At 24.9% G+C, this 24,560-nt stretch overlaps 1 protein-coding gene across 1 annotated transcript; it reads left to right on the top strand.

Annotated features, from left to right (window-relative positions):
• The first annotated feature begins 431 nt into the window (after positions 1-431).
• LOC145844910 (somatostatin receptor type 5-like) lies at positions 432-18,275 on the top strand. The gene is made up of 7 exons (XM_082952330.1): positions 432-760; positions 4,422-4,656; positions 8,659-8,871; positions 10,596-10,700; positions 13,641-13,778; positions 16,970-17,080; positions 18,069-18,275. Exons 1-7 carry the CDS (start codon positions 432-434, stop codon positions 18,273-18,275), a joined length of 1,338 nt encoding a protein of 445 aa, XP_082808456.1.
• Positions 18,276-24,560: the final 6,285 nt, after the last annotated feature.

Genomic DNA, 24,560 nt, shown 5'->3' with positions numbered 1-24,560 from the left:
TGTTATTATTTTAATTATGGAAATAATATCAGTTCACCTAAATCAAATTGTTTAATCCAAGTAAACAAACGCACAATCCACTTTGAAACTTAATGGAAATCCGAAATGTTCATATAATCTCTCGATTTTTTCAATTAGAGAAATGAAAAAAAGTCCATACGAATGCTTATAAAGACCTCAACTTTAATAAATACTTTTTTTCTTAGCAGCTAGTAAACATAAGTCGTAACAACAGCGGTGTTTATCAAGAAAATGATTTTGAAACTCAGTCAAGATATTTTTAATCATTATGTTTTCACTTTTATATTTTGCTGCGCTCGACATTTAAATAATAACGCTTCGTTTCTACTGCTTTTATTTTAGTTTATGTTTTCATGTCATGTATAAGTTTTTAACACTAGCAGATTTAATTTTCGCTAAAAAAAAAAACAATGAAAAATATTTCTCAACTTTCAATGAACTCAACCAGCTCTAACTTGATCGATCCCGATTTCAACCTTACTGTACCTGATTGCAACCTGGTCTCACCTTCCACCTTCGACACGACAGTACTCCCCACCCTCCACTTCCTCATATTCGTTGTTGGCGTGCTCGGCAACGGTTTGGTCCTCCTAGTGGTGGGCAGGAGCGTTTTAGGTAGGAACAAGTACGGTTCGAAGGCGTCCGTTACCAACGTGCTGGTGTTCAACTTGGCGCTGGCCGATCTCATCTTCGTCGCCACGCTGCCGTTTCACGCCGTTGAGAAGATCAAGGTGAACAGGTTCGTTGGGGATTTGTTTTCTTTTGATTACTGAAACATTTCCTTTTTGCATAAACATCCGTAAGAGTTTTGTATATTTTCCATAAGATTGATCACTTTTAAAATTATTTGATGCAGTTTTTGGAGTAACTTTTAAAGTAAAATTTTAACAGATAAATGTTTTTATTTTTTTTCATAATCATAAATAAAAAGGAGAAAGACAGAAAGGTAGTTAAAGCATACTCTATTTCTTAGTTTAGAAAAATTGTAAGTTTTAACAAAAACACTAAATATAATAAATGCAGCAAATAATCAAAATAAGGTGAACAGGTTCGTTGGGGATTTGGTGATAAAATATTTTTTTATCAATTTTTTTACTTTAACAGTTGCATACGTAAAAGCTTTTACAAGTTTAAGTTTATTGAACAAAAGAGGAAACAAAAAAATAAAAAACTAATAATCTAAGGACTGTCGTGTACGAAAAAATCTCTCAGTCATAACTTGAAATAGATTATTTGTTTAGTAGTAGCTTTTAAAGTAAACAGCTTTTATAAACTTTGCTAATTGCGATCATCATTTTACAAGGTAGAACTAGTTTTAAAGTATCAAAAACATACTTATTTGCTAGGTTTCTAAAATTTTAAGTATTATAAAAATATTTACCATTCAATACTAGATTAAGTTATGAAAAGTATTAGAAACACTACTTGTTTTTTTATAAAACTGATAGAGATTTTTTGTAGATTGTTGCGACAAAAAAAAAATTTTTTTTAACAAAAAGAAAAAAGAGTGAATTAACCTTTTAAATAAACTGATATCAAGTAGAAAAAAATTTCAAAAATGTAACTTTTTATACAACTTCAGTTTTGTCGAGTTTTGATAGCATTTTAATCTTGAAATAAAATAATTAAATAACGGCCTTATGTTTCAAGTCAACAACTATGTCGTTAATAATTAAACATAACAATTAAAATATGAATTAATAATAATATAATAATGTAAATAACATGTTGTGTATAAACAAAACTCTACATTCAACAACGGTTATTAAAGGAGACTGTTACAACAAGTTTTTATTGAAAAATTTTACAAAGAAACAGTAATAAGTTTAGACACCTACCATAATCGAAGTATATGAACAAAGTTGTATATTCTTGAAACAAAAAAAAATTATATAAACCAAAGAGTTATGACAAAACATAAAAACTCAATATAAATTAATAACTTAAAATTTAAATAAGTATAAAGCTTATAATAGCTTAAATAAGTAAAAAAAATTACATTTATAAATGGAACAATAAAGTGTATAAAGTGTTAAGAAACAATTTCCTGCATTGCAACACTTTGAAAAACAAAACCAAATTTTATTAAAAGTATACTTAAAAACAATAAAGATAATACTGAATACTTATTTTTAAAAAGTACTGAAAAAACTGATTTTAGAATTTTTAAACCAATAAACAAGTTATTTTTAAAAAATTAAAGAAACAAGTTTCGACAAAAACTTCACAAATTATTACTGACATGACGTGATTCTAGCGGTAAAATTGTTTTTCTCCTTTTAAACTTTTATTGAACATTAAATTACTTCCAACTTCATGCTTTCTGAAATTTTTAAATTAGTTTACAGAAACTTTCATAAAATTTTCAATTCAATTAAATACTTCCTTTTTATTGTATGTTAATTTTCTTACTTATAATACTTACTTTAAATAACTTAAAAGTTAAATTTCTCTAAAAACATTGTAAAATTTAGATTTTTTTTAGTTTTCAAAAATTTCAAAAATTAAATCTTTTCAGCTATACATGATAGGAATATCTAACAAATTGAATAATTTTTTGGTGTTTTGATCTATTAGGCTTAAGATACACATTATATCTTTAATAAAACTCTCGAAAAAAACTATAAGTTATGCCTTTTTTTAATGTTTAAAAGGTTTTCGCTGTATAAATCAAAAATTCCTAAAATAACTGTAAAAACTATTTAAGTTAATTAAACATCATCATTTTCTTTCACTAAAAACTTTCAACTAACTTAGTTTAAATAAGTTATTTCTTAAAACAGCAAGTTTGTAAAATTTCTAGGAACGTTTATTTATATCACTTGAAGTTTGATATATCATCAAAAATTTCTTTTTAAAAACAAATGGTTATATGTTCTTAAGACGTAAATATGAATATATTTTCATTTATTCTGAAAATAATTTACTACTTGAACTTAACCTTTTTACAACGATACTAGGGTTTCTAAATAAATATAAGTTTAATATTTTTACGAAAAATTGACAAAAATAAAGAAACAATACTACGAAAATCTTTATATAAAGCTCAACATAGAAAAACTTGTTTATGTATTTAAAACTTATAATGTTTCTTAATTAATTTTAAGTAAGTTTTAAAATGAACTAAAGTTGAATAGAATTTTTTGAGAAAAAATACAAACAAATTTAAAAATAATATTTTATAAAGTTACCATTCCGTAACTGTTACCTACTGCATTATCACATTAAGAAAATTTATTGCAAAATACTTTAAAACGGTTTTTATTCAATCTATAAGATAGAAGTTTGCGATTCTTTTAAATCGAAGCTGTTAAGAGAAAGCTGTGTATTAATAAAATCAATAAGTTCGATTTTAAACAACTTAAATGTTTACTGCGCATCGAAAGCAGCGAGCAATATTATTCTTTATATTTCAATTTTCATCAAGACTTGGACGTATTGTCACTGTAAAAATATAAGTGAGCTTAATTCTTATAAAACAATTATAATGGCCTCAGCGTAGAATAAATTAAGGTATATTGCTAGCTACTTACTAATTAAATGTTTTTCAATAGTTTTTGAATACGTTGTAATTTTTTTGTATTTAAAAACTTAGTTTTTCAACTTATAAAAATAAATTAGGTTAAAAGTAGCTTCTAACGTTTGTTTACTATATACTAATAAAAAGTTTAAATATATTTTTAACTATATTAAGTTAACTTGTGTATTTACGCCAATCGTAAAAACTTTAGTCTTAATTAACTTCTACAAGCCAATGAAAATTAGTTTCTATGGAAATAATTCTTTTTTAATATTTTTCTAATAGAAACCACTACAAGTTGTAAATTAGTCGTACTTCGTTATTGATGTTTAAAAAAAACTTTATAACAAACATATTTTAATGAAAATCATACAAAATAATTACTAAGTTAAACATTTTAAATACTAAATTTTAAGTTGCAAAGTTTTAACTAACAAATAAAAAAACAAATCATTATGCTTAAAAGTAGTACAGAGTGTTTATAAAAAAATCATAATTGGATTTAAGTTTTTAGCTGTAGACTAATAGGTAAAAATAAATGCTTGCTAAAAAAAATATAAAAAATAACAAAAGCGCTAAGACAACTGATATTTAATAAATTATAAAAAAAACTCTACTTCAATGCGGTAGAAATTTAAACTGCTTCAAATTTCCAAGATCTCATGTTAAAACCAAGTCATAAAGAAATTTATTAAATTAGTTGTTGAAACAGGTTTAACAAAAGAACTGACTTAAAATGAAGTTTCACGCAGTTAAGAATAATTATTTCGATCGATATTCTTGAAAAGATATTCCGTTTGAACAAGATTCGCTCAGCGGTGATGGTAACTGTGTGAATTTTGCAATAATAATAATTTTTTAACTACAACCTTCCGCACAGATGGATATTCGGGATGGTGGGCTGCAAGCTGGTGTCCTACCTCACCCTGGTCAACATGTACGGGTCGGTGTTCTTCCTGGTCGCCATGTCCATCGACAGGTTCCTTGCCGTGGTGATGGCGGTGCGGGCGAGGCAGGTGAGGAACTACAGGAACGCGTTCTTGTGCTGCTTGTTCGTGTGGGTGGCCGCCGTCTCCATCGCTTCGGAGGCGCTCGTACTGAGGAACGTCGAGGAGGTTGGATAAAAAAAATGTTTTGGTTGAATAAGTAGCACTTGACAGACATGGTGAAAAGCACTGTGCTTAGCGTTGAAAAATTCCCGGCAGTAGGATTTAGCATAGCTTTAGTAATATCTTCAAGCACTAAACACAGTGCTTTTTACCAAGTCTGGTGATTTGTGTTTTGTTTTAGTGCGTCAAAGTATTGGTTCAATAGATGAAGCGCTTGAACTGAAATATTTTGAGAACTAGTTACTTTGTAGTTTGTTTTCTAGATAATTTTATGATTGAATTTTTATGAGATTTAATCGTAATGATTAGCTTTGTAGGTTATCTAAATTTAAAAATATTCTAAAACTTTAGTGAGAAAAAATGTGTGTTTTTTTATATGTAAACACGTTGAGTTGTTAGTTAAATTGATGTAGCACTTGGACTAAAATACTAACAATATTTTTAGAACTTTTGTTTTTTTATTCAGAGAATTTATGTTAAAGTTTCAATTAATGGTTAAATAAATCCTGTTAGTTATATTTTGCTGGCAAGAAAGGTTTTTTTTTTAACTTAACATTAGCATTTAGATTACGGACTCTATAGACGCTTGCATAATGGATTTTAAAACTAATTTTTTTCAAAATATTTAATGTTCTTATTTTTAAAATAGTTTAAATTAACTTGATATTTACTTTTTTTGCTAGCTATTACGAAAAAAGTTTTCTCGTTATTTGATAGTGTATTTAAATACAAAGTATAAGTTTTACAATTTTAAATGTGTAAACTTTTGAAAACTTAAGCTGAAGATTTTCAAATGTTTATATCTCAACTTACAAACAACTCATTAATCAATAATTTTCCAAACAAACAGCAAAGAGGCTGTTTGCAGTAAAGGGTCAGAAACTAAACTTTAAGAACGGTTATTATAACAGTCAAATAAAATGCAATAATTCTGTTTTATTTAAAAGAAAAGCTATAATGTGTAATTTTACTGAATAATAAGTTCATATAATCCAGGGCTAAATTTTTGACTTTAAACGTTTTAAAAACAACTTGTTTTTGTAAGTAGAGTAGATTTTTTAAATTAAAACGTTTTACTTAAATTTAGCTATTTTGGTAAATATCATATTTTTTGGCTTTGAAATTTTCTTTTAAATCTAAATGTAGAAATGAAGAACAATTGAAAATTATAAAAATATGATGAAAATTTTAATTGATTTAACGGAAAAAATCTGATACAAACGCATTATAATATAGTTTTATTTGTATATTGATAGGAAAAACTGAAATTTAACTATAGAATAAAGTAAAACAGTATTATTGCAAAATCTTCCTGTAAAGTACAAACTAGCCTTTATAAAAAAAACAATTTGTAAAGTTGTTTTAAAGTTTAATTTTTTTTAGCATAGAACAAAAATGTTTTATCAAAAGTAAATAATAAATGCTTATTTATGAAAAAAAATATTTTACATATTTCCAAACTCAAAGTAAGTTTTTCAACAGGAAGCATTAACATTAATTTAAACTAATAACGGGCTTTTACTACTTCTACCGTTAGCACTAGTTTAAATTCAAACAAGATTATTCAAAACTTTCACAGTTAAAATTTGCGTGGAACTCGAATGAAATAATTTCATTTCCGAAGCCTTTTGTTTTTTTCTGCTCTGTTATCAGCTTTGTAAATCTATTATAATGCAATTTCTGCCGCATGTTAAACTTTGCTAAGACATTGAGTTTAGTGAAATATTTATTTTTTATTTTTTATATATTTTTTGTAAATTGAAAATATTTCTTTAAAAATGTTTCGTTTATATTCTTCTATGAAAAAATTCACTAATCTTTATGAGCTAATATCACATGGTTATATAATTCAGCAGTATAGTGAAATTAAACATTGCCTAAATAATCAGTTGGATATTTTTCAGTTTCTTAAAAGTGGACAGAACTTTTCTATATATTCATTAACACGTCAGTATCTGTTATTAGTCTACTGCAGTTGATTTACAAAAATTAAATAAACAACAAAAAATAGTTTTGTGCTAAAAAACAAATTTAGAAATATGAGTCTTTTCAACTGAAAATAAATATGCTTTTCGTTTCTCACCAAGTTCACGATCTAATGAAAAAAAAAAAATGGTTGAGTATATTTAAAGTCAAAATTTTGGCTATTTCAAATAAAAGAACTTATAGCTATAAACAAAACTTAACTACTGAACATTTACCAGAAAAAGTAGTCGTAAACTAAATCAATAGTTTCAAAAATACATAGCAAAATCTGAAATGTGCATTAAACAATGTGGTACTTAGGGATTATAAACAATTTTTCATAGATAAACTATAAAACAAAAGTATATGAGAAGTTTGCTCTTGACTGTTTATATTGATAAAAAACTATTCAGTCTTTTAATACTTTTTATACGTCAAAAATTTTAAAATACACGAAAGTTCAATACGTGCTTATTCGATAGTTTACAAACTATTCAAGACAAAGTTATTGCTTTTTAATAATTGAATTCTTTGAAAACTTAGTTTTATTACAAGTATATATTACACTTTGGTATGAATTACTTCAAAGACTGAAAATTTAATAGTTGTTATGTGACATTTAACACTATGAAAATAAAATTGAACACAATAGTTTGACATATTAGCAATTTACATACTCTATACGATTTTATTTTAACTTTCTTCCCAATCCAATAAACTGAACGATATTCAACGTTGATTTTTAATATTAGTTTGTAGTTATATAAAATCTAGTGATACAATAAAAACTGTACTGAACTGATGTTTTTTAAAAACCGCTGATTAATAATACATAACTGGTATGCCAACATACATACACTTAGAATAATTCTTTATGAATAAATTATTTTCTGAAACTCCATTTTATAACCTTACATAAAATCTGTCAAAATTTTATTTTCCAATATATTTTTTTCTTAAATAAACAACTGCTTATATAAAATACTGTTCAATCACAACTTTAAAAATCCAAATAGTTTTGTAACATTATTTAGAGTACATAAAAAATTGTTGTATTTATAAGGGTTATACTCAAAATTTTTAAAATTTGAAGTAATATCAACTATGATGTTTTTGGTTTATGAAAATGATAAACACTAAGATATTCTTGTGTTTATGAAACTCTTTTTCATTCTGAATAAATCCCACAATGTTGGTAAAAACAAACATTTACTTCTTATAGCTTCAACTTCAATATGTTCAAATTTTAACTACACTTTTAATAGTACTTTAGGCTATTTTTTCAATGTTTTACACATTAAATTCTGGTTTCAAAAGTGATTTTTTAGAAAAAGAAAGTATACAAATAATTAAGTCATTTTTATCTAAGAGAAAATCTTATATTACAAAATTTTTTGTGTTAAAGTTGTTTGAGATGACTTTAACAATTTAAAACAAAATAAAAACTTTATATTTACTTTTTGATAAAATTAACGACTTGCTTATTATAACTTTTACTGAAGAACAAATTACATATGCCTAACAACTTTAAATAATTTTTACAAAAAAAATACGAGCAAAGATCGAATAATAAAAAACTTTAACTAGATTTTGCAAATCTGCAACACAATATTTTTTATCAATATTCAGTTTAAACGCACATAATATGTCGGTCAAAAAGTATATTATATTATAAATGTATTTTAAAACACAATCGTTACAAAACAAATAAAACAAAAATAATTAACTTTTTTTTTAATTAAAAGATGATAATATACAATAGTTCATTCATAACCAAAAAACAAAGATAAAAATAACTAATATAAAATTCACTAATATACTACCAAACATGCCCTGCCCACTAAGTTTTATTTTAAAACTTTTTATTTTATATACTTTAACTTATTTTGTTTGAGATAAAAGAAAACAGTTTTTTGATCCAACTCAATTCAGCTGCGGTATGAAGTGCACTTTTTGCCAATAAAATAAGCTTTTTATTTTGTAAAATTTAGACTGAACTCAATTATATCAAAAGTATCTAATGTATGACAAAAAAACTCTCAGATCCATCCGGATTGCGGGCTGAGGTGCACGTGGCAGTTCTATGACGTCACGTGGATGAACGTCCACCTGTTCGCCAGGCTCTTCATCGGCTTCTTCATTCCCATCCTCATCATCTGCACCTGCTACCTGGTCATCTTCGTCAAGCTGCAGAGGAGAGCTTCGAACAGCGAGATGTCGCTGGGAGCCACCATACTGTCCAAGAAGCAGAACAGGGTAGGTTGTCGTTGAAGTTGCTTTCAGTCAATAAAATTAACAATAAACTTTAGGGACACATTCAAAATCCACCCAGTCAAATTTAAGAACGGCTTACCGATCGAAGGTAAGGGTTAGGGGTAACAATAACAATAAAATCAAAAAAAAAAGCAAAAAAAAATAAATATATAAATAAAGAAAATATAAAAAGATCAGGTGGATTTTAAACGCTGGTGGATTTTGATGGTATACCAAAATTTAGTACCGATTTATAATAACAAGTTATATGAATTAAATTGCAGCGTGTTAACTTATTTTCAATTTATTTTATTAAACAGAATTATTATAGGATAGAGAGCAATTTCAAATTGACTTAAAACACTTCAGATTAAAAAGCTTGAATGAATTAGAATTTTTAATAAATAGCAATCGTTAATTTTTCTTTAGTAATATTGTAAATAAATAGAACTGTATGTTTTATGGACTAATTTTCAAAGTTACCTAGAAACTATAACTAAAGTTAATTCGGACCAATTATTCATAACATGTTATGAAGATAGAATCGAAGGGTATCAAATTAACTATAGAGACAGTAAACTTTGTTTTAGTCTTTTTTGTTAAGTAAAAATATAAAAAACAACATTCGGTGTTTTTGAAAAGCATTTTAATAATCGTAAAACTTTTCTTAAACTGTTTCAAACAGAATTGTGTTTTAATTTTATTTTTTCAGCTTTTAAAACATCAAAACCAGACTTAATCCAAAAGCTTAAATCATATACCGATCATTTACTAAAGTATGAAGTAAATCTCTAAACGAGTGGTATAAAACTTTATTTTAGTACTATATTGTACAAACATTTATTTGGTATTAAAATGCTGCTTGTTTTATCATAAGTAAGGCTTAATTTAATATAACTAATGCATCTAAAAAAATTGAGCTTCTGTTCTTAGAACTACTTACATTTATTAAACACTTCGTCAATGGCGCTATCTATAGTACATAGAAACGTCATTAGTTTTGTTAAACCAATTACCTTTCAATTTTTATTTTTATAAAACTAAATCTAAAATTTAAACTTAAAATACATTAACATATTGAATTAACTTTCTTTTAATGCATAAAACCTTCTTTATACCTCTCAATTATTAAAACTATTTATTTTTTTATGATTGTTTTTAAGGTTACTAAAATAATAACAGCAGTCTGTAATGCGTTCATCGTCTGTTGGTTACTTAACGTTACTAAAGAATATAGTAAAGTTAAAAATGAGTGTTGTACCAGTTATTCTTAGGACTAAATTAAACATGTTTTTTTTTTTAATTTTGTTACTTAATTATACGTTTTTAAACTAAGGTTATACTTTCAAAAAGTAATCTTAACAATATTTAAAATAATAGTTGTAATGTACTATGCAAATCAAAATCAACGGAGTTCTTAATAGGTGTTAGTACTTTAAAGAAAAGCACACGTTTTTATCTTCTTATTTAAGAGCACTTAAATTATTAAAAACTCCGTCGAATTCGCTGTTTATAGAACATGGAAACTTCGTTACTTTTAATAATCAAACACTTTTCAAATTCAACTTTTTATAAAAATAAACCTATAACTTTATTTTTGTGAAACTATATTTTATTTTTTAGCTTAAAATAGATTAATATAACAATTTACTTAAGTTTAATAAATATGTAAATTTTTAAACACATTAATTATTAAAACAATTTATTTTATTATTATTGTTTTATAGGTCACTAAAATGATAACAGCAGTTTGTAGTGCGTTCATCGTCTGTTGGTTACCCAACGTAATTGTCAACAGTTTATTTATGGCTAAATTCAAGCTCAACTTAAGCGTTAGTTTATACATATTAAGTATTTTGTTCTTTTTATTGGAATCTAAAAAAATTGTTTAACGTTCAATTTCAGCTATTAAAGATTTTCAATAAAATGTTTGTGCATTTATATTCAGCAAAATTTTTTCATAAAAGTTAAATGATTTTTGTAAGTATAAGCTAAGAGTACTTCTATATATTTTTTAAATTACAACAAAAATAGGAAGCTCATACTTTTTTTAAGTGGTAATTTACTTAAAATTTATTCAAAAATTTTTTGTTAAATATTTTTTTTATTGTAAGAAATTTATATTAATACATAAAATATTCTTTAAACAAGTTTGAGTAGTAACTATTACAATTTAATACTTGTATAGCTTAAGTTTAATGTATTACTTTAGTTTCCATAACTATTTGTTAACCATCAGTTTTTTATATTACTTAAAAAAATATTAAACCACTAAAATGGATTTTTAAATAAAAACGATACGTTTGCACCTTCCAAAGCTTGTTTGTGGACGTAGACATACGCCGAGTAGTCCAAGAGTTTTGTCTAACTCTTCTAGATGAAGTTTCAGACGTTCAAAAAAAATTTTATATTAATTGTGCATACAAAACAGTAACAAATTTAGTCATTTTTTTCGGTCGAAGATTTTACTTGAAATCATAAAACAAAAACTGTAGAATGTGTAAAAAGGTGTAATTTTAGATTAGTGCTTTTCTTAAGTAAAACTGCATACTAGACAATAAAAAAGATAAACAAATTTTAATATTTGATAACAAAAGGTCTATTTTGTAATTTTTTTTGAAAACAAATTACCTTGAAGGACTTAGATAAGTGTTAAGTTTACTAAAATTATCCCTATTATTACCTGCCTACTAAATTTGACTATAACTCAATTTGTTGTCTAAAATTCATTGGTTAAAACAAATAATGCAACTTACTTATTTAAATTTTGTATAAGCTTCAAGTTGGTTTGATTGCTACCTTTGTTGACTAAAAATTATTTGTCAAATTTAAGTTTATGCATATCAAAACCTCTATTCAGAATTTTTCCTAACAACTGTAGCCTAAAAAAAAATAATTTATAAATAAAAGTTAACTTTTGATTTTTTATGGTTGTTGCTGTTTAGTTTAGTATTTTGCGTCAAAAACTTTTATTTTTGCACCTTTTTTAATTACATTTTTTCTAATTCTGATTTTTTTTCTTTATCTTTATTTTAAAAACTGCCTTACTGTTTAACAATGAACCGATATGCAAAAAAAACCAATCCATAAAAAAACTATTTACAATCTTTAAAAACCTTAAAAGTAATACTCCATGACTTTTCAAAAGTTTGTTGAAAGAAAAAATAAGCGACAATTACAACTAACATAAAAAGTTACGATTAGGCAAAAAATAAAAAACATATCACAACATTTTAGTGAACAACTCCAATAATAAAGTATTGTTTACAAAGAAAAAAATATATATTTATTTGTTAAAAGTTTAACTTCATATTTATTGTAGAGAGACTGATTCTGTATTTCAGTCCTTAATCCACTAATAAGCTTCTTTTTCTTGAAATTTAACATTTAAACGTAGCTACATGAAGTTTATATCATTAATATAAGATTTTAAACTTAATGTGTATTTAGATAACTTATTTTTTTTGTCTTTATATACAGGATAAAACAATCAATTTAAACTTTAAAACATTTCGTTTCACTTTCTAATAACATGATAGATAGTTGCTTGACACACTGCAACATTGGTCGTAATTTCTTTCCAACGTTGCATATAAGCCTATATAGATTTAACGCGCTCTTACTTTACATTTTTTGTTATTTCGTACTTTACTGTCCTTGAAATATAAGCTGTTTAAAACAGAAAAATATCTTTTTTGGAAATTGTTTGTCTCATATTTTTTCTCTACGAAGCTTTTTATTTGACTGCGGAATTTTCTATAATGATTTTTACAAATTTTTGATAACAAACATAGAAAAAACTTGCCGTGGACAAAACTTTAAACTGTGTCCGAGTGGTGTGCGTCTCGATAACCGAAAGTTTTTTTTTTTGTACACTAGGTTCTAGGACTAATTACTATGAGCGCTTTTATTTGTTTTCCAACTAAAAATAACATTTAAAAAAATTACATTTAGACCATAATTTATTTTGAAGTACAAAGATAAATAAAATGTTACCTTTTCTTTTATCAATTTTGCTTCTTTTAAAGATTTTAAAAACCTTTATTTAATTAATAGTAAAAATTTTATATTCTTACTTCAATTTTCATAAATATTAGTTTTTCACCAAACATATGTTTAATATAATTACTAAAAATTTACTTTGTTTTAAGAAGTCGAAGTGTAGTATCAAAGTTATTGATATTACTACTTGATAAGTTTAAAAAATTCTAGTCTCAAAAACTTTTTAAGAATTAAGCAAACTTTACAACATTGTTTAATTTAGTTTATGAATTTTAGTTTTAGCTTTGTAATACAACTTTCTGTTTTAGTAACTGTATAAACTTAAATGCCCAGCAAATTTAAATGAAAACTGTCTTGATTATTTGACGTTAAAGCTTTTGACATGTATTGATTTATGAAATTTAATCAAAGAACAGTACTTTGAATTAAGCAGTAATTATAAATTATAGATAAATATCAAAGTTTCAAAAGTGAATTAGTTGTATGTTAATTCTAAGATAAACACTCAATCCATAAAGGGCTAATTTTAAAACAAAAGTAAAAAAATATTTTTTATCAAAATATAGTACAAAAACTTAGATAGCGTTCTTAAAAATCGTTGCATAAAACATTAATTTTTTGTTTAGTTAAAAATAACGTTGCATAAACTGTTTAATATAGTTTTTAACTGATTGTTTTTCAAAGTATCATTTTACGTAAATGACAAAATTTATTAGTTTTTTATATCAAAAAAAAACAAAAAAATTATATCTTTTTTTTTCTCATTCTAGAATTTTGCTACGATTAGCCTAGTTTGCGGATTTTCTAATTCTGCGATCAATCCAATCCTGTACGCATTTATGAAATCTGATGTAAGAGCGGAAATCAGAAAAATTGTAAGTTGTTTTTGTGTTAGTTCATTTTATATAGTTTGTTAGTTATTAATAAAATGTCTTGTTCCAAATTCTTTTTATTATTAAAAATTAATGCAGTATACTAAGCTGTAACTTAAAAAATATATGTATAACGTTTTACATTCTAGTCAGTATATAAATAGCAAGTTTTACAGATATTTATCAAAAATTTCTATAACATAAAACAATTACTTTAAAGAATTAATTTTAGTGTAATGTAGTACATAACGTTTAGATCTTGTAAATTAAGATTATAAATTTTTGCGATTTAAAGTAAAATACTTTTTTAACTACAACTTATGTAATCATCTGTAACAAACAAACGTCTATAAGTTGTCTTTTTTAAAAATAAAAAACATAAAAAATTAAGTTTAATATTTTTTGGAGAATCGAAAAAAATTTCACAGTGTCGACTTTTTAATTAAGTTTACTTGCTTGGTAACAAGGTTATGCTTCAAATAAAAATCAATATTTACTTCATGGATCATAATCTTGTTTGCAGAATGTATAAAATATTTGTGATTTTTCAATCTTTAAGCAAAAAAAGGGAAAAACTTGTTGAGTAATAGTAACCATAAACCCGTGGAACATTTAAATTTCTAATGCGCACTATTTCTGAAATTTAAAAACTAAAATTTTCCGTAAACTAAAACAATGATGTGTTTATGTTATAAAGCTAACATGGTGATTTTTCAAAAACAGATCATTAACATTTTTTTTTGCTAAACGTTGTAAAATAACTAACCGACCAAAAACTAAAATTCTAGTGAAATTTAAACTATCTTTAAAATCATAACTGTAGATGTGTTTTATACATTTATTTAATTGTTTAAAACTAGCTAAAAATCGATTAAAAAATCTATGAGAAAAAAGAAAGATTGATTAACATTTTATGAAAAGTACACTGGTTTTTGCTTAAATTGATCTCTTTTTTGCTTAACCGGCTATACTTAAGATTAATCTTATTAGTATCATAACCTCTGTTGTAACTTTGAGTTTTTTCGCGTTTGAAAATCCTGTTACAACAATCATAAGCGAGTACGGTGAAGCTATCTTTTTATAAAAAGATAATAAAGTTTTTGATGTTGTATTTGGTATTTTATAACTATTCTTTAAACAAGTATGTCAACTTTTGTTAACATAAGCTAAAATTTAATAAGGTTTATACCCTGCAAAAAAATATTTAACAGAAAAAACTTAGTTTAAATTAATTAAATTAACTTTATTTGAAAGTATAAAATTAAAACGACTATAAACATTTTTAAAAACTTCGTTTTTTTGTAATTTTTTAAATTTAATAAAACTAGATATCAAATATTTTTGTTTCGTGCACTATTTATAATTATTTAGTTACATTATGCTAAAAAATAATTTAAATTTTATACTACTACTCGCAGGTGGCTGCAAAAAGTAATTGTTATACATTCACAAAAAATTTAATTTATATATATACATATAGTCTGTACGGCAAACTTTAGTTTTTACTAAACAAAAAAAAAAAAACAACAATTTTGCATAGGAAAGTTTTTTTTTTCCAATTTTAACGAATATTAAATATAATCAAATTATACATTACTGTCGGAACACAGTCATAAGGAAATAATAACAATAAAATTCATTTAAGTTTATTCTTAGCGATCATAAATAATACTAAAATTTTAAGCCTAACTTTTTTATGTATACTAGTTCTACCTAATTTTATTTATTTTAAGAAAAATTTTTGTTAAAATTTTTATTTTTGTAAACATTACATCGTCTTTATATACCAGTCGCAACATAAAACTAAACTCACTAAGACACTTATTATTGATTTTTAATTTTTGAGCAAATGTTTGATATAAACCATTTTACTTTTTATAAATATTTTATCTAGTTAAGCTTTCTTTAAGTTTAACAAAACTAACAAAGCCTTATAAGCTTCTTACATTAGTTGTAATTAAACTTTTTTAGTTTATTTTTAGTTTATACTTTTTGACATTTTAATTTATAAATTTTGTTGATTATTTACATAGTACTGGAAAGGTTTTATCAAGTTTTTTATTGTAGGTAAAAGCAAGTTTTTAAATCTTAAAATTAAAAAAAAATTTACTGACTTTGTATAGAGAGAAAACAATATGATAATTTTAATATTTTAAAAGTTTAATAGTGACTTATCACTTTAACCTTACAGATATTTCAAATTTTTTTAAATTTTAGAAGTTCCTTTTTTGCTTTAACCTTAAAAGAACTTAAAAAGATACATAAATATAATAATTTTGAAACTAGGTGTCTATTTTTTTAAATTAAGTGCTTTATAAAAATAGTATTTTAAATATTTTAGTTCGATACAGTTTACATTATGACGTTATTTAAAAACAAAACAAATTTAAAAACGTATTTTTTTTAAATTATGTTTTTAACTATTAACAAAAATTACTTTAACAGTATATTATCATACTACAATAAAGTATTTTGTATGTGCATTCTTTTATTTTTTAAGCTATTACAAACTCTATAGAAAACAATTATCATGTGGTAGAACAAAAAATACATAAAAAAATACGCATATTAAGATAATTTTAAACAATATTTTTAAACAGTTAAATGTTTGTTTTACGAGTAGGTTGTTAAAAATTACATGATAAGTTTTAAAAAACTTTTATAAAGTAAAGCTATTTTAGAATACATAAAGTTATTTTCGTCAATGTAGGTTTGTATACATGTGTAAAAATATATGTGGTAAAATTATTTAGAAAATTATCAATAAAGTATTCTTGCAGCAATTTAGGTTTACATAAACAAAACATTAATAAAAGTAAAAAAAACCTATGTTAATGTGCTTTTTATAAATTATTCGGATTATTTTGGTTAAAAAAAAAACAAAGTAGATTTTTGTAGAAGTTTAGATTAAAAAAAGCTTTTTTGATATTCTACAGACAATTAAGTATATCGATCGTTTTTACTTAATCTTTATTTTGTTTATTCGGTGAAAGGAAACAATCCAAAAGAATTTTTAAATTGAATGCATTATAGCACATAAAACTATCAAAACAGCCGTCTAGTATTTTGAAGAAAATAATCAATGTGATTGTATATTTAGGTTTTGAGTTTTCAAAACTAAACTAAACTTTTCGCAGTTATAGTTTTACTTAGTGAAGTATTTTTTATAGAGTAGTTTAATCAAAAGTTGTTTATTAAAACTTGATATCGTTTGTTTTTTGCGATAGGTGAACGAGTATTTCAACAAGTTTTGTGGAGTGACAGTCAAAGTAGCTGCAGGTCAAGACGAACAACTGCGACGCCTCAACACGGGACAAAGCTTCAAACTTAACGAAAAAGTAAAGTAGGTTTAAAAACAAAAATCTATACAATTTTAGTTTACTTTAACTACTCGGTAAAACCGTCGCTGTTTTTTACATTTTTTAGTATTTTTGTTTTTTTGAAAACTGATTTAAACTGATAAAGTATGTTTTTAGACATGTAGATTTACATTTCTTCTGTTTAAAATGACAGTTTTTGATAAACAGAAAATAAATAAAACTGTATTATTTTTAAATTTATGATGTTTTACTTCCACAGTTTCAAAAAATTACAACTAAAACTTTATGTTCACATACTTTCTTAAATTTGTTTTCGGTTAAAAAAACAAGTAAATAAAGAAAAAGTTTATAATAAACTAGTAAAACTTTAATAAGTTTGCATTCGTACGTAAAACATGACGACGCCTAAGTTCTGCTTAATCTGTCGACCGATTGAGCGGAAAAAAAGTGATAAAGTTAAGCACACTCAAAATATTATTTTAATAAGCTCTCTATAAGGAGCTATTGTTTGTCGCATTTTAAGCGTTTAGTTTAAACTTTCTAAAATTTTTGAATATTTTAAAGCCAAATTTTTTCAAAATGTAATTTTCTACATTTTACAAGTGAAAATTGTATAGCTTGCAACATCAAATATATTTAATATAACTTAAAAGGATACCGTGTATTATAAACTATAACTTATGCTCTTCTTAGATAATTATTTTTTGATGTTTAACGTAAAAGAGCTTTTTATCATTTTTTAGATTATTGAACTGCTTTCAAACTTTTAAATTAAAATTTTAATTTACAAAAATCAACAATGATGATACAGTGTAAATAATAAGTAAATATTAACATTTTATTTTTTAATATTTTCACAAAACATAAAAAAAAACACTCAGGCCTAATAGAAAAACAAAACCTTCAATATCAGATGCTCAGACAACGCTCACTGCACTTACAGAATTTAATGAAGGATAGTCAGTAACTTCTGTGAATAATCGTCGCTAAAATTTTATATACCAAGTCTATAACTGAAGTAGCAGAACCAGGAGCAGATAGCGCACCGGCCGCAGTCAAGACCAGGTCTAACCTTCCGCAGCAAGCCAACAAAAAAGGCAGAGCATCAGACTCACAGGGAAATGATAAAGATGGAATAAAAACGTACACTCGCAGGTGTATACACAACTACGTTCGTGATACTACGAGGACCACCTCTCAATCACTTTTGTAGCTTGAATTGTGTAGCTTAATGTATCTTGAAGAATATGATAACATTTACTCTTATGGATAATACAAAAAAATACAACTAACTTTTTTTTTTACATTAGAGAACAATGAATTTTACAAAATAACGAATTGTTTGATAAATATGTATTTACTTTAATGTTAAAAACTTATGTTAGAAAATATTTGTTTCAGTATCAACTATAATCTTTTTTCAATAGGCGAAAACTTTATTTTTCAACTAATAGTTTATCTGAAATATTTTAGTTTTTGAGTTAATGTAAAAAAAAAACAATTAGGCATATTTAAAATCAAATCTTATTGAGCTTTAATTTTTTTATTTTCGTTACACAAACAACAAAAAATATGCTAGTTTACTACTTTATTTATAACCGGTTTTGATTAAAAATAAAACCTGAACTTGGAAAATATTAATAAAATATTAATTTAATTTCTAACCGTTTTTTTTCACCTAAACCAGTCATAAATAAAATACTTAATTTTCATGTTTATTATTATATAAACAAGCTCTTTATTAAAAGATTGAGTAAGATTCCATAATAAACACAAAAAATTTTCATTACGATTAAATATATATATAATTTTTTCAAGATGTAACGTTAAAAGGCGTTAAATCCTGGAGATCCTGATAAGCTAAGCTTATCGGAATATATACCACAGATGTTCTTGTGCTAAAACTTTATTTCAACTAACGGCGTTTCACTGCTCTCAAATAAACTTAAGAACAGATCTACGGAGTCTCAAAAGCTTTTATTTTTAGAGCTTTTTGAGACTCTGTAGATCTGTTCTTAAATTTATTTGAGAGCAGTGAAACGCCGTTAGTTGAAATAAAGTTTTAGCTCAAGAACATCTGTGGTATAATTTTTACATTATTATAATTATACAATTTTCATTAGACTAAAAAGTACGTTAAATATGCTAAAGAACTGCTTGTATTCTCAAAAATTACTAAGGGTAACATAACAAAACAACTGTTATTGAACGGTAAAAAAGCGCTCAAAAAGTTTGGTCTAAGGACCCGGTGTACGAAAAACCCTTCGGTTATCGACGCGTACACCACATGTTTTTACAGTTTCTTACGAGCTACTCCACACAATTTTTTTTATCATCTAAAGTTCTTAATATTTAAATTTTTATCAATAAAGCAATCAATTAAACGAAATTAAAGAAAAGAAAACTAAACGAAATATAACTGAATGTTGTGTTTGAAAATTCACTTAAAAACTTGTTTAATACTATAAAAAGTTAAAAAAATATTTACAACTTTAAATTAATTTATAAAGGATATAAACAATACTAATAGCAAACATGTGAATACTTGAATGATAGGTTACAACTTTTTTAAAGTAAGTAGAAATATAATAAGCTGAAATATTTTTATGTTAAATTTTATCAGTATTTTGTGCTAAAAATGTATTTTTTTTTCATTAATAATTTTATTTGAACTGTAAAAACAATTTTACATTTGAGTTGATAAATAAAATATTGTGTAATTTCTTGTAATTTTTAAAAGTGAACTCTACCATATCTAAACTTAACTTTTATAAATGAAAATTTAAAGTCGATTTCTGTAACATTTTTGCACCTTATATAAAAAAAAATTAGAATGATTAAAAATAATAACAACAACAAATTTTTTTCTATTTCCAAATGTACTTTTTTATATTTTGAATACTTGTCTAAGTCTAATACTGTAATAATCAAAAGAAAACAATACTTTCAAAAATGGAAAAGAAGAACTGTTTTTTTTTTAGAAAAAGAGAGTTTTAATCATAACTATGCTTGAAACAGTTATCTCAGCTAATTCTAAATACTTAACTTTCTGTTAAAGTATATACATCTGTAACTTTTTTTTACATAGGCATGCTAAAAAAAACAAAAAAGGAAAAAGTTTTTAAGTACTCTGAGATTAACTGAAAACAGTAATCTTAAAAAATAATCTAAAGAGCAACCAGATAAAAAATGCTGCATTTTAGACTGAACCACTGTTATTGTAACCAAACAAACCAGTTTTTGAAGAAAAAAAAATTTTGGGTAATAAATGACAAATTCTATTAACTCCTTAAACAAAAGTAGATAGACTAGTAGCAATGATCACTGACGACCTTGTTAATCACTATTTAATAGATGACTTTAAAGTTCATCCTGGAGCTTTCAAATATGACTTATACTTTTCAAACACAATGGTAGCTTAGTCCATAACTTACTACCCCGGTAGGACAGCGTTTTATGACCTATTTGGCTGTTCAATCTAAGTAGGAAACAAAATTGTTTCTGAAGACCTCGTATGATAATAAGCTAGTAACAAGTTATTGTTAAATTTAAACTTAAACAGACCTAAATCATATAGATACAGACTTTCAACATCTACTTTTTTTCTAAATTCCCTTACATTAACATCATATTTTTTATAATGCATCCATCTAAGTGCCCTGTTTATCAGAACTTTGATATCATTAATACACTCTTTATTTTCTCTTCCCAGCACAACAAGCCATATCTAACATTGCTCATAAGCAAAAAAAATAAAGGTCAAAATATAGATTTCACTTTTAAGAAGTGTCGCCTTTAAATAATATACCCAATGTTTGTTGTAATTTTGTTTTTATACTTTCTATGTGTTCTAATTGTTTAAAATTCCTGTCTATAATTTTTCAAAACTTTTATAGCTATATGTCTTTGTTTTAACTGTTTTATCTATTTTTACATTAGGGTTTATATTTTTCTAAAAACAATTTTTTGATTGATATTGAATCATGCTTTTGGTTTTATTAAGGTTTAGTTCGAGTTTATTTACCATAAATCAATCTGATAACTTTTCCAGTTATGTATTAAAGCTTTTACTATCATTTAAGCATGTGTTTTTTGTGAATGTTTTGTATAGCATAGTGTCATCTGCAAAGTTGAGGACGCTAATACTAGTGTTATTCTGTAAGTCGTTTACATCTTTTAGGAATAGCAACGGCCCTAACACTGTGCTGTGTGGTACCCCAACTTCACTTTTTTCACAGTTTGACTCATATCCTCCAAAACTTACAAACTGTTTCCGTCCATCTGGATATGAACTAATTAGAAGATGCATGTTTCCTCTCACACCATAACATTCAAATTTCCTTTGTAAGATATTTCAATCTACACTATCAAGTATTTTTCGTAAATCCAAAAAGACTGCACAAACTGCACTTTCTTTATCAAAGTTGGACAGAACCCATTAAAAATTCTGACAAAACTAAAATAGTGGGATATCCCACTCTAAAATCAAACTGAGAACTATGTAAAACATTGTTGTCAGAAAAAAACTGTAGATACGATAATAGATTACTTTTTAAATTATTTTATTTAAATCAGATAAAAGTGAAATTGGTCTATAATATTCTGGTAAGGTTTTTAATACTGATTTTAAAATTGGTATAACTTTTGCAAGTTTTAGGGTACTTGGATAAACACCTTCATAAAATGCTTGGTTAATTAATTTGCTTAGTATTGGAGATATAAAATTGTTTACTTTCTTAACGATCTTTACAGATATACTATTCTCACCACTGGCTTGCATCTAAACTATTACTAATATTTAAAACTTCAGTATTTGTAACATCAAACAAAAACAAATTATTACTAACATTTCTCAGATTGTCAGTTAAACCTAGGGGGCTACCTTTTTTTGGTGATGTTTGCTTTTCAAAATGTTAATTTTGTTTACTATATCTATTATTTTTGTGTAATATTATTTATCCACATCTAGTCTATGTATAAAATAGTTGTCTTTCTTCTGTCTTTTACTGATGTTGTTTATTACTTTCAAAATTTTAGATGTATTTTTGTATAAATTTTCTAAAATATAAGCCTGATTTTTTAACAAGTTTTCTTTATAAAATGACATAATAACTTGAGGTTTATAATGCTTATTATAATTTTACATGGCCTAGCTTTTAAATGAAGCATTTAAATTTTAATCATCAATAAACACTTAAGTTAGCTTCAATGAAAGGTTGTAAACAAAAATTGCAAACGTTTTAATGAAACAAACCTTTGTAAATCTAAGGGTTCTAAATGTTTTATTTATTAACTTTTAGATAAATCAAACTTTTATGCATCTAGTTTTCTATGATGACTCTGCTTAAAATTAAATCGTTATTTATCGAGCCTATAATTCCAAATTCTTGATACCTAATGTTTCTTTTTGTAAACTTTTCACTTTTTCTCTGATCTCGACTCTATATTTAATATACACATGTTTGAATAAATTAATTGTTTTTATTTCAGTAGGTGGTTCAAAAACGACATTTTGTTCTTAGTTGAATTAAAAAAAATCTGATTTTAAAAGTTATCTTAGTTTGATTTAAATTTATAAGGGTCAACTTTAATATTATGTGTTTAATCTACAAGTTGTTATTATTAGGATACGAACATATCACTCTTTATGAGTTACGTAATATAATTTTTGTCAAAATTTTAAAAAAACTGTACATATCTTATATTTTTTAAAATAAATTTATTGTAAAGTTCACAATCTTTTACAGCTACGGTGTTTTTTCTTTTTTTTTCACTTAATTGCATCGTCAATTTAAATAAAACTTCTAAAAAATATTCCTTTGTAACACTTTCAAGCTTAAATAAGCAGTAAATAATAAAAAAAATTAAGAAGTTATGCAACTCTATTTTTTATATTTTAAGCTAGGTAAATATGTTGCATTTTAATATTTATTTGTGCATTACAAATGCGCTATGATTGACTTAAAGACTTAGCTAAAAACATGTTAAAAGAAATCAAAAGTATATAAATAAATAATACTTACAAACTTTAAACATTTTGTAGTTTTTCATCTTTATTTAAGTCCTGACTTCTTGTGAAATTAATAGAAAATATGGTAAATTAATAAACAAACAATGTGGTAAAATTTTAACTTTTATTCCTTTTTAACTTTTTCTTAAAACGTTTTATGGTATACTTTCAAAAAATACGTTTAGAGTTTTTTTTTTACTCTTAAGCTGTGATAATAGGCTGTTATCATAAAATAAAACTGTTTAGAGTAAGTAATAACTATTAAAAAATTAGTGATAACATAAAAAGTACTTTATAAAAAGGCTTAGTTTAGTTATTCTAGTAAAAGTAATACAGAAAAGGTATGTTCTATGAGCGAATACATAATAATCTAAATAAACTTATTTATTGCACGACTAAAAATCTGCTCCAAAAGTTTGGTCTAAGGACCTGGTTTACGAAAAAACTTTCGGTTGTCGAATCTAACACCATAGTTTCAGTTTAATGTCTTGTCCAGGAGGTCAATATATGTAAAAATACAACGTAAAATTAAACTCTATATTAACTCACAATTAGTAAGTTAAAACTTAACGTAGTTGGTAATGCGAATATATTTCAAACTTAAAAACTCTATCTGTAAGACTGTCAAGAAGTTAATCACTGAAAATTTTAGTGAAGTTTTCTATCCTTCATTAAATTCTGTAACTGCGGTGAGCGTTGTCTGAGCATTTGATATTGAAGGTTTTGTTTTTCTTTTCGACCTGAGTATTTTTTTTAAGCTTTATGAAAATGTTTAGAAATGAAACATTAATATTTATTTATTATTTACACTTTATCAAAATTGACTTTTTGTATTTATGACTTTTTGTTATTTTAAAACTTTAATTTAAAGTTTGAAAGCAGTTCAATAATCTAACAAATGTTAAAAAATTCGTTTACACTAAACAACTAAACAAAATTATCTAAGAAGAGCATAAGTTATAGTTTGTAATACATGGTATTGTTTAATGTTATAATAAACATGTTTAATGTTGTAAGCTATAAAATTTTCACTTGTAAAATGCAGTTATAAAAGAGAAAATTGCATTTTGAAAAAATTTGGCTTTAAAGTATTCAAGAACTTTAGAAATTTAAAACTAAACACTTAAAATGTTACAAATAATAGTTCTGAAACGTTTGTTCCGGGAGAGCTATACAAAAATAATATCTGGAGATTGCTTAACGTTTCACTTTTTTTTCGCTCAACTGGGAAACTTGTTAAGCAGAACTTGCCGTCGTCATGTTTTACGTAGAAAAGCAAACTTATTAAAGTTTTACTTGTTTATTAAAAACTTTTTACTAATTTACTTGTTTTATTAACCGAAACCAAAATTAAGAAAGTATGTGAACAAAAAGTTTTAGTAGTATTTTTTACGAAACTGTATAAATTAAATATCATAAGTTTAAAAAAAAATAAAGTTTTATTAATTTTCTACTTATCAAAAACTGTCATTTTAAACAGAAAAAATG

The sequence above is a fragment of the Thalia democratica genome, chromosome 9 (genome assembly GCF_965202585.1).
Source record: "Thalia democratica chromosome 9, ktThaDemo2.hap1.1, whole genome shotgun sequence".
Lineage (NCBI taxonomy): Eukaryota > Metazoa > Chordata > Thaliacea > Salpida > Salpidae > Thalia > Thalia democratica.
This window is presented reverse-complemented; position numbering and strand designations above follow the sequence as displayed.